Below are 13,733 nucleotides of genomic sequence, written 5' to 3' on the forward strand. Positions count from 1 at the left end.
AAAAACAAACAAGGTAAAAAAAAATTGTTCCAATTCTTAAGATGTGAAGGCAGATGAACATAGTGTTACAGAGACAGAACAAAGTACTCAGTTATGCAAACTGCAGTGTAAAAATATTATGAAACATTATGAACCGCTGCATCATCTGGAATCTTTTCTTGCACGAAAAACAATCGGAACACACAGAGTTGAAGAACAGATGATCTTCTTGAGCGAGTGAGAACAGACGAGTGTTTATGAGGTATTGAGTGTGTATTGCACTTTCATTGGGTTCGTTTTGTGGCGTGTGTCTCTCTCTGAATGTTCAGAATAGCATACTACCATATTACTCATACTAATTCTGCAGTATGCACTATGTGTATTATGTGAATTTTCTGCAAGCAAAACTAGCTAGATGACCTTCTACATTTGCCATTGCACTGTGAAATACGTAATACCACAATGCAATAGATTCAACTTGACCTTCCTATTCCATTGTGACCAATGAACTCTTTGGGCCCTATTTTAACGATCTAAGCGCATGGTCTAAAGCGCACCGCGCAAGTGCACTTAGGGTGTGTCCGAATCCACTTTTGCTAGTTTAACGACGGGAAAAATGGTCGGTGCGCCCGGCGCATGGTCTAAAAGGGTTGTCCCTATTCACTTAATGAGTAATGGGTGTGTTTTGGGCAAACGTGCAATAAACCAATCAGAGTCTCATCTCCCATTCCCTTTAAAAGCCAGTTGTGCTCGCACCTTGGCGGATTCGCTATTTACATGGAATGATAGATGTATGATAGTAATCCGATTTTCTTGATTCATACAAAAGATGTTTTACACTAAATGACATTCAAATGCAACAGGTTGCATACTACAACTGACAATGTCTTTTATCATTGCATATGTTCTGTTTCTCAAACAATTTTAGTATATACTGTAGTATACAGTATGCAATAAGCGATACGATAGTATTCCATTCTGAACATCACTTCTGTCTCATACTACGGTATTTTGTGTGTGCTCAGATGAACTGGTAGTAAAGGGATCACACTTCTTCATTTAGTCCGTCTATCTCTCTGACACGACTGAAATGCCATCGGACACTTGAGTGCATTCCTTCAAGGTCAACCTCTTTCTCTCTTTGAAGAGGACCTGAGAGCGTTGACTTGCGAACATGTCATTCTTGTCTATTTATGGATGAAAAACAAGGAAAGTTGGCACACTTTTCCGAGCCCTTATTTCCTAAATATATCAATAAAAATGTCTCAACCAAAGAGTCACCGTCACTAAAGTGCGTCCGTCAGTGGACAGCTGATATCAGAGTATATCTTCCCTGCCATTCCATGCTGTTTATAAGCACAGTCTCAGTCTTTGAGTTGTTTATTTGTCCTTTCCCTTTGTCCTCCGTGTGTCCCATGTCGCTCTTCAGGAAGGAGGCAGTAAGTGTCGTGAGAACGTGTGATGCAGTGGCCTGCTCCAAAACGGGATGGATATACGGAGAGGCTGTTTCCTCCAGGACTAAACTGTCAAACTAAGCCTTCCACCACTCACCTCGATCCTGGTCCTAAACCCAACCCAACCCTACCCACAATATCCCCCTCATAAAAACAACTCGGTCGCACTTTGGACCCACGTGCGTCGGGGAGGACCGCCGTCACCCCTGGCTTCTCCACAACGCTCCTCGCTCAGAGACCCAGTGAGGAGCGGGAGTTTGAGGATGGATGGTCATTTTGGTCAAACATTCAAGGAGAGCTCAAGTGCAAGAGTTTATGGTCAGGCCATCCATAGATCTCTTCATCTCCTTCCTGTCTGTCTTCCTTCAGTCAATGCTGGGTTTCAGATAATGAAAGGCACCTGAAAGAGACATTAAAAATATGAAAAATTAAACATTTTATTTTAGCTGGTTCATTTTATTTCTCATTTTCAAATAGTTGAGGTTGAAATGCTAAAATAACTAAAAATAAAAGTAAAACTTAATATAAGCTATATAAACATAAAACAATAAAAAAAAGACTGACAAAAACACAACAAAAATAGTAAAACTTTAACTGAAATGCAAATGAAAACATAAAAAGAAATTTAAACTATTGCCAAAAACAATGATAGAATATCAATGATACTAAAATAATACTGATTAAATTCAATTAAAATGTATGATTCATTTTTGTATTGAATATACAGTACACAAATTGAAACATCTATGTTTAAAAAAAAAAAAATACATATGTAAATGTATATAATTGCATATAAATTAATGTACATTTCAACCTGCTTCTACAATATTTTATATTACTTTGTTTCTGTGGACAAATTTAACATTAGTAAATATCTTTTTCTTTGTGCTAATTAACCTTTGCTAATTTTTTGTTTATATGTTGCAGAATTTTATATTTTTTGTAGCCTTTAGCATTTTTAAAATTATTTTATAGGCCTGAAATGATACAATTGTATATATTTACATTAATTAAATTATATTAAACATTGGGAAGTTTACTGGTGCCTCCTAGTGGGCTCTGGGACAATGGCTGAGAAACACTGGCCCTGTTTACAACTGGTATTAAGATGCCGTCGATCGGATCACAAGTGTATGACGCTAAATACAGGTGTAAGCGGCGTCTAAAACATTTTGACCTTGTCCACTCTCAACCACTTCCAGAGGTAGTCGAAAACTCATTGACCGGATTGCTTTCGTAGTGTAAACGCTCATGTGGTCGAATGTGTTTGAACAGCCACAAAAGGCCGTCTACTCTCCGCCTACTGACTTAATGGGTATACATTACGGGAAACGCACTAGCCAGACGGGATTTAAACTTTGTCGGCTGAAGACCCAAATTTGGTTTGAAGACGAAAAATGTACCAAGCGCAATGTTCGCTCACCATTCCTGATTTCTAACACACAGTGTTTGTTTTTCTGTCGTCTCTGGTCGCGTTCATGAAAATCACGTGACCTTATTTTGTCCATTAGATCGATAGATCTGAACAAACAAAAAAACATACATTTACCCACCTATAGCCCTCCTGGTCGAAAATGGGCAAAAGAGACGGATTAAAACACCAGGTGTAAACAGGAATGTGTCTCCCTCACCTACTTCTGATCCGATCAACCAAAACGCATCTTAATACCAGCTGTAAACCACTGACATCAGTATATGATTATCTCAACATAGCCTTTGCCAATAGAAAGACAAATTGAAATATGCAAAAGATCCAGCAAAATAAAGCACATGATTGAGAGAGCCAGTGCGTGCCAATTCCTCTAAGAATACAGACAGACAGAGCAAAAAAATAGAGATTTTTGGAGGGTGAAAAGAGAGCTGTCCTATATTCAGCTCTGTATGGATCAGAGTCAATGATCAACAGCAACTACAGATCTGACCCGTCTGAAACACATGGTTCTAATATCTGCCTGCCACGGGCCATTCTACTCCAACACGAGACCCCCGCTAACTCCTCCACGGACCCCCAGCTCTGTGCTTACGGGGTGCGGACCCCAGCAAATTAACGATATCAAGATGCAGTCCTGGATTGGGCACTCGACATGCAGTCCTGGTGTGTAAGGCCTCCCCCCCTCCGACTCTGTCAAACAAGTTCTGAGATGGCTGCTCCTCTCATTTCACTGTGTTTGAGTGGATCATGAACGATATCTTTGTTACCCAGAGCTCATTACATGGCTGGCTGACGGATGCCTGGAGCTGATGAGATATAGCTCATCTCACAGGGTCGTGAAAGGTTACGGGTTAAGCATCATAAACCATGACAGCGCTATGTGCGGCGGCCCAGCGGATTACAACTAACTAACGTAAACTGATGATTACGTCTCAGATTAGAAGACGAATGCTCCACTGGAAATAATCTCAGTTGACGTTCAGATGATCGTGTTTCTCTATAGAATCAATGACGGGTTTTTTTTTTAGTTCTCTGGAAGGACTGTAGCTTAGCACTTTCACTCTAAAAAGTGGAGCTGTGGGGATGCAATTTATCAAAATCATGTGGCTTGCTTGTGTCAAAGTGTACAAATCAAAAATGTATAATTTAATGTGACGAAGTAAAAAAAATATATATTTTTTAAGTTTAAAAAAGTTTGAAAAGACATTCCGTAGATTGAATCACTCTTCAGTAAAGAGATTTAAAGTCGGCATGAAATGGAAATTCACCCTATTTTCATATTGTGAATGATTAGTCCATGCATATAATTACATTTATTTATTTTATTTTATTTTTAAATAATTGAATTAAAATATCTTCTTCCTGCCGCTACTTCCGTTACATCGCAACTTTAAAAAGCTGAACCAAGCTAACCAAGAAAAAAAAGAATTTTGTTTCTTTGGTTAACGTTATGTGAATGTGTAAATATTAGGAAGGGTCTTAAAGTCACCATGAAATCAAAATGGTAAAATCCTATTTTTTATGGAATATTGCAGCATTCTAAATAATTTTTCTGTGCACATAATCTTTTATTTTTTTATTTGTGTGCCCTCGTAATCTTTTATCAAAATATCAAAATCTCTTCTTTGATGACATGTATACTGGCATGAGGGCGGGACAACCTGTCACTCACATGAGATCGACCAATAGCAAACCACAACCATCCAATCAATTTCCAATGGACAAAATCAAATCCCACCCTACATTGTTTCATGTTCGAGAAGCTGTTTCACTCGGATATACGTCACATTAGGGAAGAAAAGAAAACTTCTGACAAAATCGCAACTACTGTTTCATGCCAACCTTAATGGTACATGCATATGATGTTATGAATATTTGCTAATATTTTTTTTCCTAGTATTTGTTTGCATAATAAATAAATAAATATTAAAAAAAACATTGGTGGATTTTTTCGTAAACGTTTAAATAGTGTTCTCACGTACTACAAAGCAAATCCAAAATGGAAAATGAAATGTTTTTAAATGTTTTAGAATATAAATATGTGGGTCACTCTCACTACAGTACAAACAGTGCTGGTATTCACCTTACTCTGCCCATACTGGCTGTACTGGTAAGATGCCACATGGTCCACGCTGTACCCAGGAGAGCTGTAGCTGGAGGGGCAGTAGGACTGGGAGCTGGGCAGAGTCGGCATGCTGGCCAGGCCTGGCAGAGCCTCCAGTCTCTGAGAAGAGTGGCAGCTGGCAGCCATGCCCGCGCTGGGCTCCAAACCGCCCGTCAATGGAGAGAGGGCAAAATCACTCTGCGGCTGGTGGGGAACTCCACCTGGATTCAACAGCCCCATCACCTGAGAGAAAGGAAGAAGAAGAGAACATTATGTTGAGTTCCTTTTTTTAACAAGTTGCTGAAAAGACTAGCCTGGACCAGTATAGATTTCTGTGCTGTTCAGGCTGGTTTATTCTCATTGGCTGATACATGACCAGATTTTGGTACAAGCATCACTTTTACTATTGCTCAAACTTTCGGTTTAAGTTTTGAACAAACCGCTAACCATACTAAGTAAACTTAAAGGGATAGTTCACCCAAAGACGAAAATTCTGTCATCATTTACTCGCCCTCAAGTTGTTCCAAACCTGTATGAGTTTCTTTCTTCTGCTGAACACAAAGGAAGATATTTTGAAGAATGTTGGTAACCAAATATTTGACGGTAGCCACTGACTTCCATAGTAAGGAAAAAAATACTATGGAAGTCAATGGCTACCGATGAAAAACTCAACAACTTGAGGGTGAGTAAATAGTGACAGAATTTTCGTTTTTTGGTGAACAATCCCTTTAATATGAAATGGCACAGAATTTGTCCCACATTTGTGCTCAAACTGTTTGGTACCTCAAATCCTGCAGGTATGCTATTATTTTCCCAAGTGATCAGACTTCAAATTTTCTCCTGGCACATGATAAAATGGGTGAAACATCCCACTGACTTACAATGAAGCACCTAGCAACACCCTGGCGACCACTTCAGAAAACGTAAGTAATCATTTTTGAATTGTGTATGTAAATACCTAGTATTTACATTTAGCCCTCAGTAAGAGCTAAGAAAATAGTTTTTTCCACCTGGAATAACTAACGTTCCCAGATCTATGAGAATGCTGCATTTTCAACCAAATAAAACCATGAACATTTGCTTTTGATTTGAGTTCTGTGATGTGGAATGAATTCAGCATACCAAACTAAACATAATGACAACGGTAAAGTTTTTCATTCAAAAAACCCTCCTTTCTATCAAACACCATCTGAAATGATTCGGTGACAGCGAGTAAAGATCTCTCCAGCTCACACACAGCGTCTCTGGCCGCCCGTGTCTAATTGACACCAGTGACAGACAGATGGAAGCGGGACGTGAGTGTGCCATCAGTGTCTGTGAGCTCTCGACCGCTCCTTGATGGGCCAAGTACATATCAGTTCCCTCCTGCTAATCATTAATCAAAACCAGCCCGGCCCAGAAAAAATCTCCAGCACACCGCCTGAACAACCGGCCCACTGACTCCGTCCAGAGTCCATGAGAGTCAAATTATTCCCCATCCTGCAGGACACATGGTTCCTTTTAAACAGTTACCCGGTGCAACCAAAGAGGGGGCGGAGTCAGACGAGAGGGGCTGTGTTTCCTTCCCCGTTCCTGAAAAACTGTAGAGTTGTGTGTTTGGGTAAAGAGCATAACCAGATGAGAAAACAAGAAGAAAAAGAAAACTTTCTACTTTTTTCTATCAAGAAATCCAATAGAACAAGAAAAGCAGAGGGAATGCCTGTGCCACATGCTGTGGGAAGAGGAATAACAGTCGCAGAGAAAGTATTGCACATTAAATACGTGGGTGGGTTTGCTTAGATATACTTTAGGGACAGATTTGTCCTCAGATGTGAGCTAAATCTTACAAAAACCTCCCTTTGGGGACATCTGGAAATGTCCTCAATTGAAAAAACTATTCATAAATCATGTTTTTATTTATTTAAAACCAAAAATCTCCGTTACAGTGATGCACTTACCAAGCAGTTAACTAAAACTAAAACTATACAACATATTTTAAAATAAAATAAACGTTAATTAACAAAGAAAATAATAAATATATGCCAAGGCAATATTTCTCATTTTCGTATAGTTTAACTTGACATACTAAAATAACTCAAATAAAAATATTTAAAAATTACTAAACCTTTATCTAAAATTAAAATGAAAACAGACTATAAAAGCATACCTAAAACTATAAAAGCATCTCAATGATACTAAAACTGCATTTGATGAGCATGAAAAAATGCTGAACTTTTCTGTGTAAATTTCCATTCATTTTTCTGACAACGCAATGCCTAAAATGACTATAAAAATGAATACAAATGAAAGTTTTAATAGAAGAGTTAATCCTTCAAAAATTCACTTCCATTCTAATGCTACACTGTAACCCAGTTTTTGTTTTAAAAAATAAAATAATGATGGACAATCGATATAATTTTTTGTGGTATTATGCCACAAATGCAGTGCATTGAGCTTAACTTGTTTTAAACCCAGTATATTAATCCAAAACAATAGGCATCTATGGTACTCAGCTAGGAAACCATGTGTGTTTGTGCGGTTAACACTTTTACAAGCTGTGTGAAGGGTCATGAAATTCCTCTCGGGGTTCATCTTCAACAGCTGTTCAGGACAGAAACGGGCTCAAAGCTCTAAGCGCTCACAGATTTTCAGGTGCTTTCCCCACCTTGCAGATAACTCAACGGTCACACGAGCTGACAGCGTATATCATGTACAGCAGCGCATGTGTGAGTCACACGGTGATGTGTGATGCTTAACAAATGAAAAGCACATGGAGGTTAAACTCTCTCGTTCACCTCCCCATGGGGGGCCCGGGCCCAGGCTACATGTGAGGTGAAAGAGAAAATCTTCCTTCCGTGTCGAGACCACAGACAGGAGTTGTTGACAAAAAGCTTCCTCATAAAACATTTTCCCAGCCAGTGTGATGCATGTACGCAGCTGTCCAGAGGAACCTGTGGGATAAAGCATCCCACCACAGCTCGAGCTCAAACAGCATTTTGATGGAATATTGTGGATTAAATACAAGTTAAGCGATTTTTGTAATTACTCATTCTTTTTTGTTGTTGTTTTTACAAACTGATGCATAAATTGAAATTCTTTTTTATATTTAATTTGATTTAAACTTATGTTTCAACAATAGTACCGCCAAAACACTACACAAATTTTCTTTTATATATAATGCATTATAAAAGTATTTTTAATGCATTAATTATGCCTTTTAATGGACATTATAATGTGTTGTATGATCTCGAAAATAATCGTTTTCCCATTATGATACTCATCTATTCATTGAACACATTTTTAGAAAGTATAATGCATTAAAACATGACAAACAACTCACTTCAAGTGTAACAAGGAATCTGCAAATATTATAATGTATTTTAACTTTGGTTACAGTTATTTAGGAAAAGATATATATATACATACATATGTATGTATACACACATACTGTGTATATATATATATATATATATAGTATCCGTTCATGTTGTGTTTTTAACATGTACCATGGCAATCATTCAGTACCGTGGTATTTATCAAAGTATCTCCATCTAATACATATCTGTACTATCATATTTTTTGTTAAATTAATAGATAATAAATATAATAATATATAATTCTAAAAAATCACAGTTTCGTTTGCTAATAAATTACAAACCAATCTGCAGGGACAACCCTCCTGAATCCCAAGCTTATTTCAGCATACATTAATCCACAGATAAATACATAATTCAAACAATTAGCCAACAAAGTGGCTCATTTGCATAAATTACACAGCGCATTATGGAGGGTAAATTCTCCCATTCCAATCAATTAAGAGTCTGGAGGATCTCATAATTAGAATCCCAGACGCTGAGAGTTCTAACATCGTCATGACGACGAGAATCCCTGCCCTTCAACAACACAACGGCACTAGCCGACCCTGTGCCAGGTTACAAACACACACACACACACACTAATGGCAATAACAGACTGAGTGTGAGTGTGAGAGTTACCTGACCTCTAAGTCATTCCTGACGGAGGAATGCTGGCTTAATGACTAGGAATTGGTTCTGATTACAAACCCTGCTGCTGGGGGCGCTGCAATTAGACACACTTCAATTAATACGTCATGTTAAATAACTTTGTGCAGTTCAATTACTGTACACGAGAAGATAGTCACAATCCACAGAGTGGAGTCGTTTTTTCATAAGGTTTACGCTTTTTAAAATCATGAAGTGAACTTTTGCATATTTAGAAAAATAAAGACATTTTGGTAACTCTTTACAATGAGGTCCCATTAGTTAACATTAGATATCAAACATTAACTAACAATGAGCAATGCATTTGTTACAGTGTTTATTCATTATATAAAAATTCAACTGTTCATTGTTAGTTCATGTTAGCTCAGGTTCATTAAATAATATGGTAACACTTTATTTTACAGTGTCCTTGTTACATGTTACGTGTACTTGCCATCGTAATAACAGTAAATTATGCATAATTACATGCAACTAACACTCAACCAAACCCTGATCCTACCCTAACCCTATAGTAAGTATATGTTGTTAATTAATATTAATTACACAGTAACAATGACACCTTAAAATAAAGTGTAACCAATAATATTAAGAGATACAGATACAATTTTGAAAAGAACATGAACTAACAATAATATAAGCTTTAGAAGTATTTTTCATTGTTAGGTCATGGTAACAAATGGAACCTTATTGTAAAGCGTTACCAAACTTTTCAAACGAAATGTTGACATTCTGTCATTATTTACTCATGTCATTCCATTTTTTTCCATGAAACGCAAAAGTCAAATTGTCATGCAGATTTTTCCATGCAATAACTGTTCATTGTGAACAAGGACTGTCAAGTCTCAAAAGTGGAAAAAAAGTAGCATAAAAGTGGTCTTCTGGAGCCATGAATATTATAGACTTAAATTTAAGTTGAATGGACTCATGATAATTTGATGGTGCTTTTTTTGTGTTTTATTTTTTGGAGACATGGAAACAGTGAGCTGTTGTTTAATTCCTCAAAATGTTCTCTGGAAGAAAGAATGCCATTCAAGTTTGAAACAACATGAGGGAGAGTAAATAAAGACCGGATTTTTATTTTTGGGTGAACTACCCCTTTAACAAAAACGTTATTGTGACATATCATATCTGATCAATGGCGATATGTGTTTCGACAGCAGTGTTGCTTGTTTTCCATAAATCTTCCTGCCGTTTTCAGGCTTTTGTCTCTTTTATGTGTGTGTGTTTTGAGAAAGAACCTCATTCTCAACACCATCTTCTGTTTCATAGCCTCAGGGCCGCTCTCTATCTAAATCACTCTAATTTTTCTTCTGTGTCCATTTCTTTCTCTCTCTGTCCATATCTCTCATTCTATTTATCTGTATCACGCAGCACTCAGAGGGGTTTGAGCTTGAGGACAGTACCCAGAATGCCGCTCCTGTCTAATACCGGATGCTTTGAGGCAGTTAGGAGCTCATTTTCTGCTTGTTAGCACGTTGTGCGCAGCAGGCGAGCCGACAGATAACAGCTGATGAGTGTGTAATCACAAATAATTGTCTTTCACTTCTCGTTTCCATCATCATCCTATCGGTCATGTCCTACCCCTTCTCACACCTTCATTCTCACATTCACTCAGATTGCCAATCCACTCGGTGTAAAAACAGAGACCTTCAGAAAGCAACATCACAATAAATAAAGCATGTATGGACTATTCAAAAGTTTGGGGTCAGTAAGATTTCTTTTTTCTTTTCTTTTTTTTTAAGAAATCAATACTTTTATTCAGCAAGGATGCATTAAATTGATTAAAGTGAAGTGACCATAAAGACGTTTATAATGAAGATTTCAAATATATGTAACATTCTATTCATCAAAGAATCCTGGAAAAATGTTTCACGGTTTCCAAAGAAATATTAAGCAGTTCAGCTGGTTTCCACATTGATAATAATAATAATAATTAATGTTTCTTAAACACCAAATTAGCATATTAGAATGATTTCTGAAGGATCACGTGACACTGAAGACTATAGAGTAATGATACTGAAAATTCAGCTTTGACATCAGAGGAATAAATTACATTTTAAAACATATTAAAATAGAAAATAGTTATTTTAAATTCTAACAATATTTCACAATATTACTGTGTTTTTAAATGCACCCTTAGTGAGTATAAGATACTTCTTACAAAGACATTTTTAAAAATGTTGACCCCAAACTGTTTCTGTACTAACCTTGATAATGACTACAGTCCAGCAGTCAACACTTTCTAGTAAGACTCATTGAATTAAACAGCTGTATTTTGTGACTGTACCTTTAAGAGTTCCTTATGACTGCCTAAAGAATTGAGTAACAACAACATCCTAACCATAACACAGATTGTGTGGTGGAAACCTCTGGCAACTGGTCAATATATACAGCCATATACTATATATCCAGAACCGTATATGTCGCATGAGATGATACTGACCTGTGATGGGAGGCTGTTGGGGTTCACTGGGTTTGCATGGCCTGGCGCAGCCACATAGCCATCCGAGTAACCAGAGAATCCATGACGTCCAGAGGAGAGGCAGTAGGCCGAACTCCCCTCCTGGGCCCCCGGTCCGCTGCCAAGCCCAGACTGATGCACTGAGGTGGGGGGAAGAGGCTGAGGCCTGTGCACAGTGCTGGGCTGGTCTGACACTGGTGGGAGAGAGAGGGAGGGAAAGAAAAAGAGAGAGAGAGAAAGAGAAAAAGGGAAGACAGAGGCAAAAAGATGAGGAATCTCTTTGTTAAAGTTATATACCATTTTATTATTAAAAGTTGATCTTTTTGAATGATAATTGCTATAAAGAATCAGACACAGCTTCTTTAAAAAAAAACATCAAGGTGCTGTGCTGATGTAAATACCATCCAAATTCATTTCTTTGAGCTTCCAAGGACTAAATGAACCAAAAATAGTTACAGAAACTGTTTCGAAAGTGCCATAGGGCTACTATTTAACTATTTACATGACTGTAAAAAATTAAGTACACTTCCGTTCAAAAAAGGTTTGGGGTCTGTAAGATTTCTGTAAGTCTCTTCTGCCGACCAAGGCTGCATTTATTTGATCAAAAATACGATAAAACAAATGTAATATTTGTTTTCTATTTGAATATATGTTAAAATGTAATTTATTCATGTGACGGCAAAACTGAATTTTCAGCATCATTACTCTAGTCTTCAGTGTCACATGATCTTTCAGAAATCATTATAATATGCTGATTTAATGCTCAGGTAACATTTCTTATTAGTTTCAATATTTTTGTGTAAACCATGATGCATTTTTGTCAGGATTCTTTTTTCATTGTTTATTTGAAATAGAAATCTTTTGTAACATTGTAAATGTCTTTACTGTCACTTTTGCTCAAGTTCATGCATCCTTGCTGAATAAAAGTATTATTATTTATTTTTTTTGTTTACACTTTATTTTAAGGTGTCATTGTTACAGTGTAATTATATATCTAAGTACTGAGTAATATTAAGCAACTACATGTACTTACTATAGGGTTAGGGTAGGATTAGGATTGTAATTATGCATAATTTACTGTAATTACTATGGTAAGTACATGTAACATATGTAACAAGAACACTAAAATAAAGTGTTACCATTTTTTTTTTCTTACTGGGCCCAAACTTTTGATCAGTAGTGTAATACTATGCTTTACAGTTCTCACCTTGTGAGATAGATGAGGGAGGGTAAGGGCTGTCCGCCAGCTGATAGGGCTGAAGACTCGACATCGCAGAGGGTGGGAAACCACCAGGTATCAGGTGATTAAACGCCATCAGCTGATTGGCTCCTGCCTGCTTCCTCCAGCGAGCTCTTCGATTACTGAACCAAACCTGCAGGACAGAAAAAAAAAAAAAAAAGGTATATTGAACATTCAGACACTCGAAAGATTGTTTTTATACTCAAACTGGTACTAAATTTAAAACATGACACATTTCAGCATTGACTTCCTATAACACCCTCCTTTATTAAGGAATATGAAATTCAACCATGTTATTCCTATAAGAATGTGTTTGTGAGTGTCATGTATCTGAGTTTACACAGGCACTCTTTGTGTGTTCAGTAGCTCGAAGCTTGTTTGGTCTGATTTCGATCAAAACATCTGTGCTCATTAAAAAGCGATGACATCACGTCACGGGTTCTAGTTTAATTGGGTTAGAAGGACTTAATAATAGAGTTTATTAAAAGATTCTGTTTTGGGGGTTTTCTACGACAGAATACTAGGGTAAAAACAAGAGGTCAGACGTGGCACAAAGAAGCCTGTGTTTATGCGAGTGTGTCATGTGACTTCGGGGAAGGGGTGCAGGGCTAAATGCTGGTAAATTTAGTCGCCCAGTGTAAACCACATTAACGTTTTTTTAGCGGCAATGCAACTTACGAGAAAGTGTGTGTAGAGTGATCACATGCACACACAAAAAAGAGCCAAATATGTTATGGTCACATCATTAACAAAACTTCTACAGGAAGAAAAAGAGTTGGATATTAAAAGTCTGTGCATGAATGTACCTGTACTCGTGCCTCTGTGAGTTTGGCTCTCTGAGCGAGCTCTTCTCTGGTGTATATATCAGGGTAATGTGTGCGTTCGAAAGCTCTCTCCAGCTCCTCCAGTTGCTCGGCCGTAAACGTGGTCCGACTGCGCCGCTGTTTCCTCTTTAGTGGCAAACCCGGTTCTGAGTCCACGTCTGAGCCCTCATCTGAGTGGCTTGCTACAAAGTAAACATTAAAATGAGATTATTATTAAATAAAGAATAAAACCAGCACT

The 13,733-nt window shown here is 37.5% G+C and overlaps 1 protein-coding gene across 2 annotated transcripts in view; it reads right to left on the reverse strand.

The window, feature by feature from the left end:
- Positions 1 to 202: 202 nt before the first annotated feature.
- Positions 203 to 13,733, reverse strand: part of pax3a (paired box 3a) — a 30,942-nt gene continuing 17,411 nt past the window's right edge. For both annotated transcript variants that reach the window (XM_079875981.1, XM_079875980.1), the window contains exons 5-9: positions 13,478 to 13,677; positions 12,639 to 12,804; positions 11,414 to 11,625; positions 4,949 to 5,212; positions 203 to 1,833 (exon numbers count right to left, since the gene is read on the reverse strand). In XM_079875981.1, coding sequence (XP_079732107.1) covers positions 1,816 to 1,833; positions 4,949 to 5,212; positions 11,414 to 11,625; positions 12,639 to 12,804; positions 13,478 to 13,677 — 860 coding nt within the window. In that variant the 3' untranslated portion in view covers positions 203 to 1,815. The remainder of the gene's footprint in view (positions 1,834 to 4,948; positions 5,213 to 11,413; positions 11,626 to 12,638; positions 12,805 to 13,477; positions 13,678 to 13,733) is intronic.

The sequence above is a fragment of the Squalius cephalus genome (genome assembly GCF_949319135.1).
Source record: "Squalius cephalus genome assembly, chromosome: 7".
Taxonomy (NCBI): Eukaryota; Metazoa; Chordata; class Actinopteri; order Cypriniformes; family Leuciscidae; genus Squalius; species Squalius cephalus.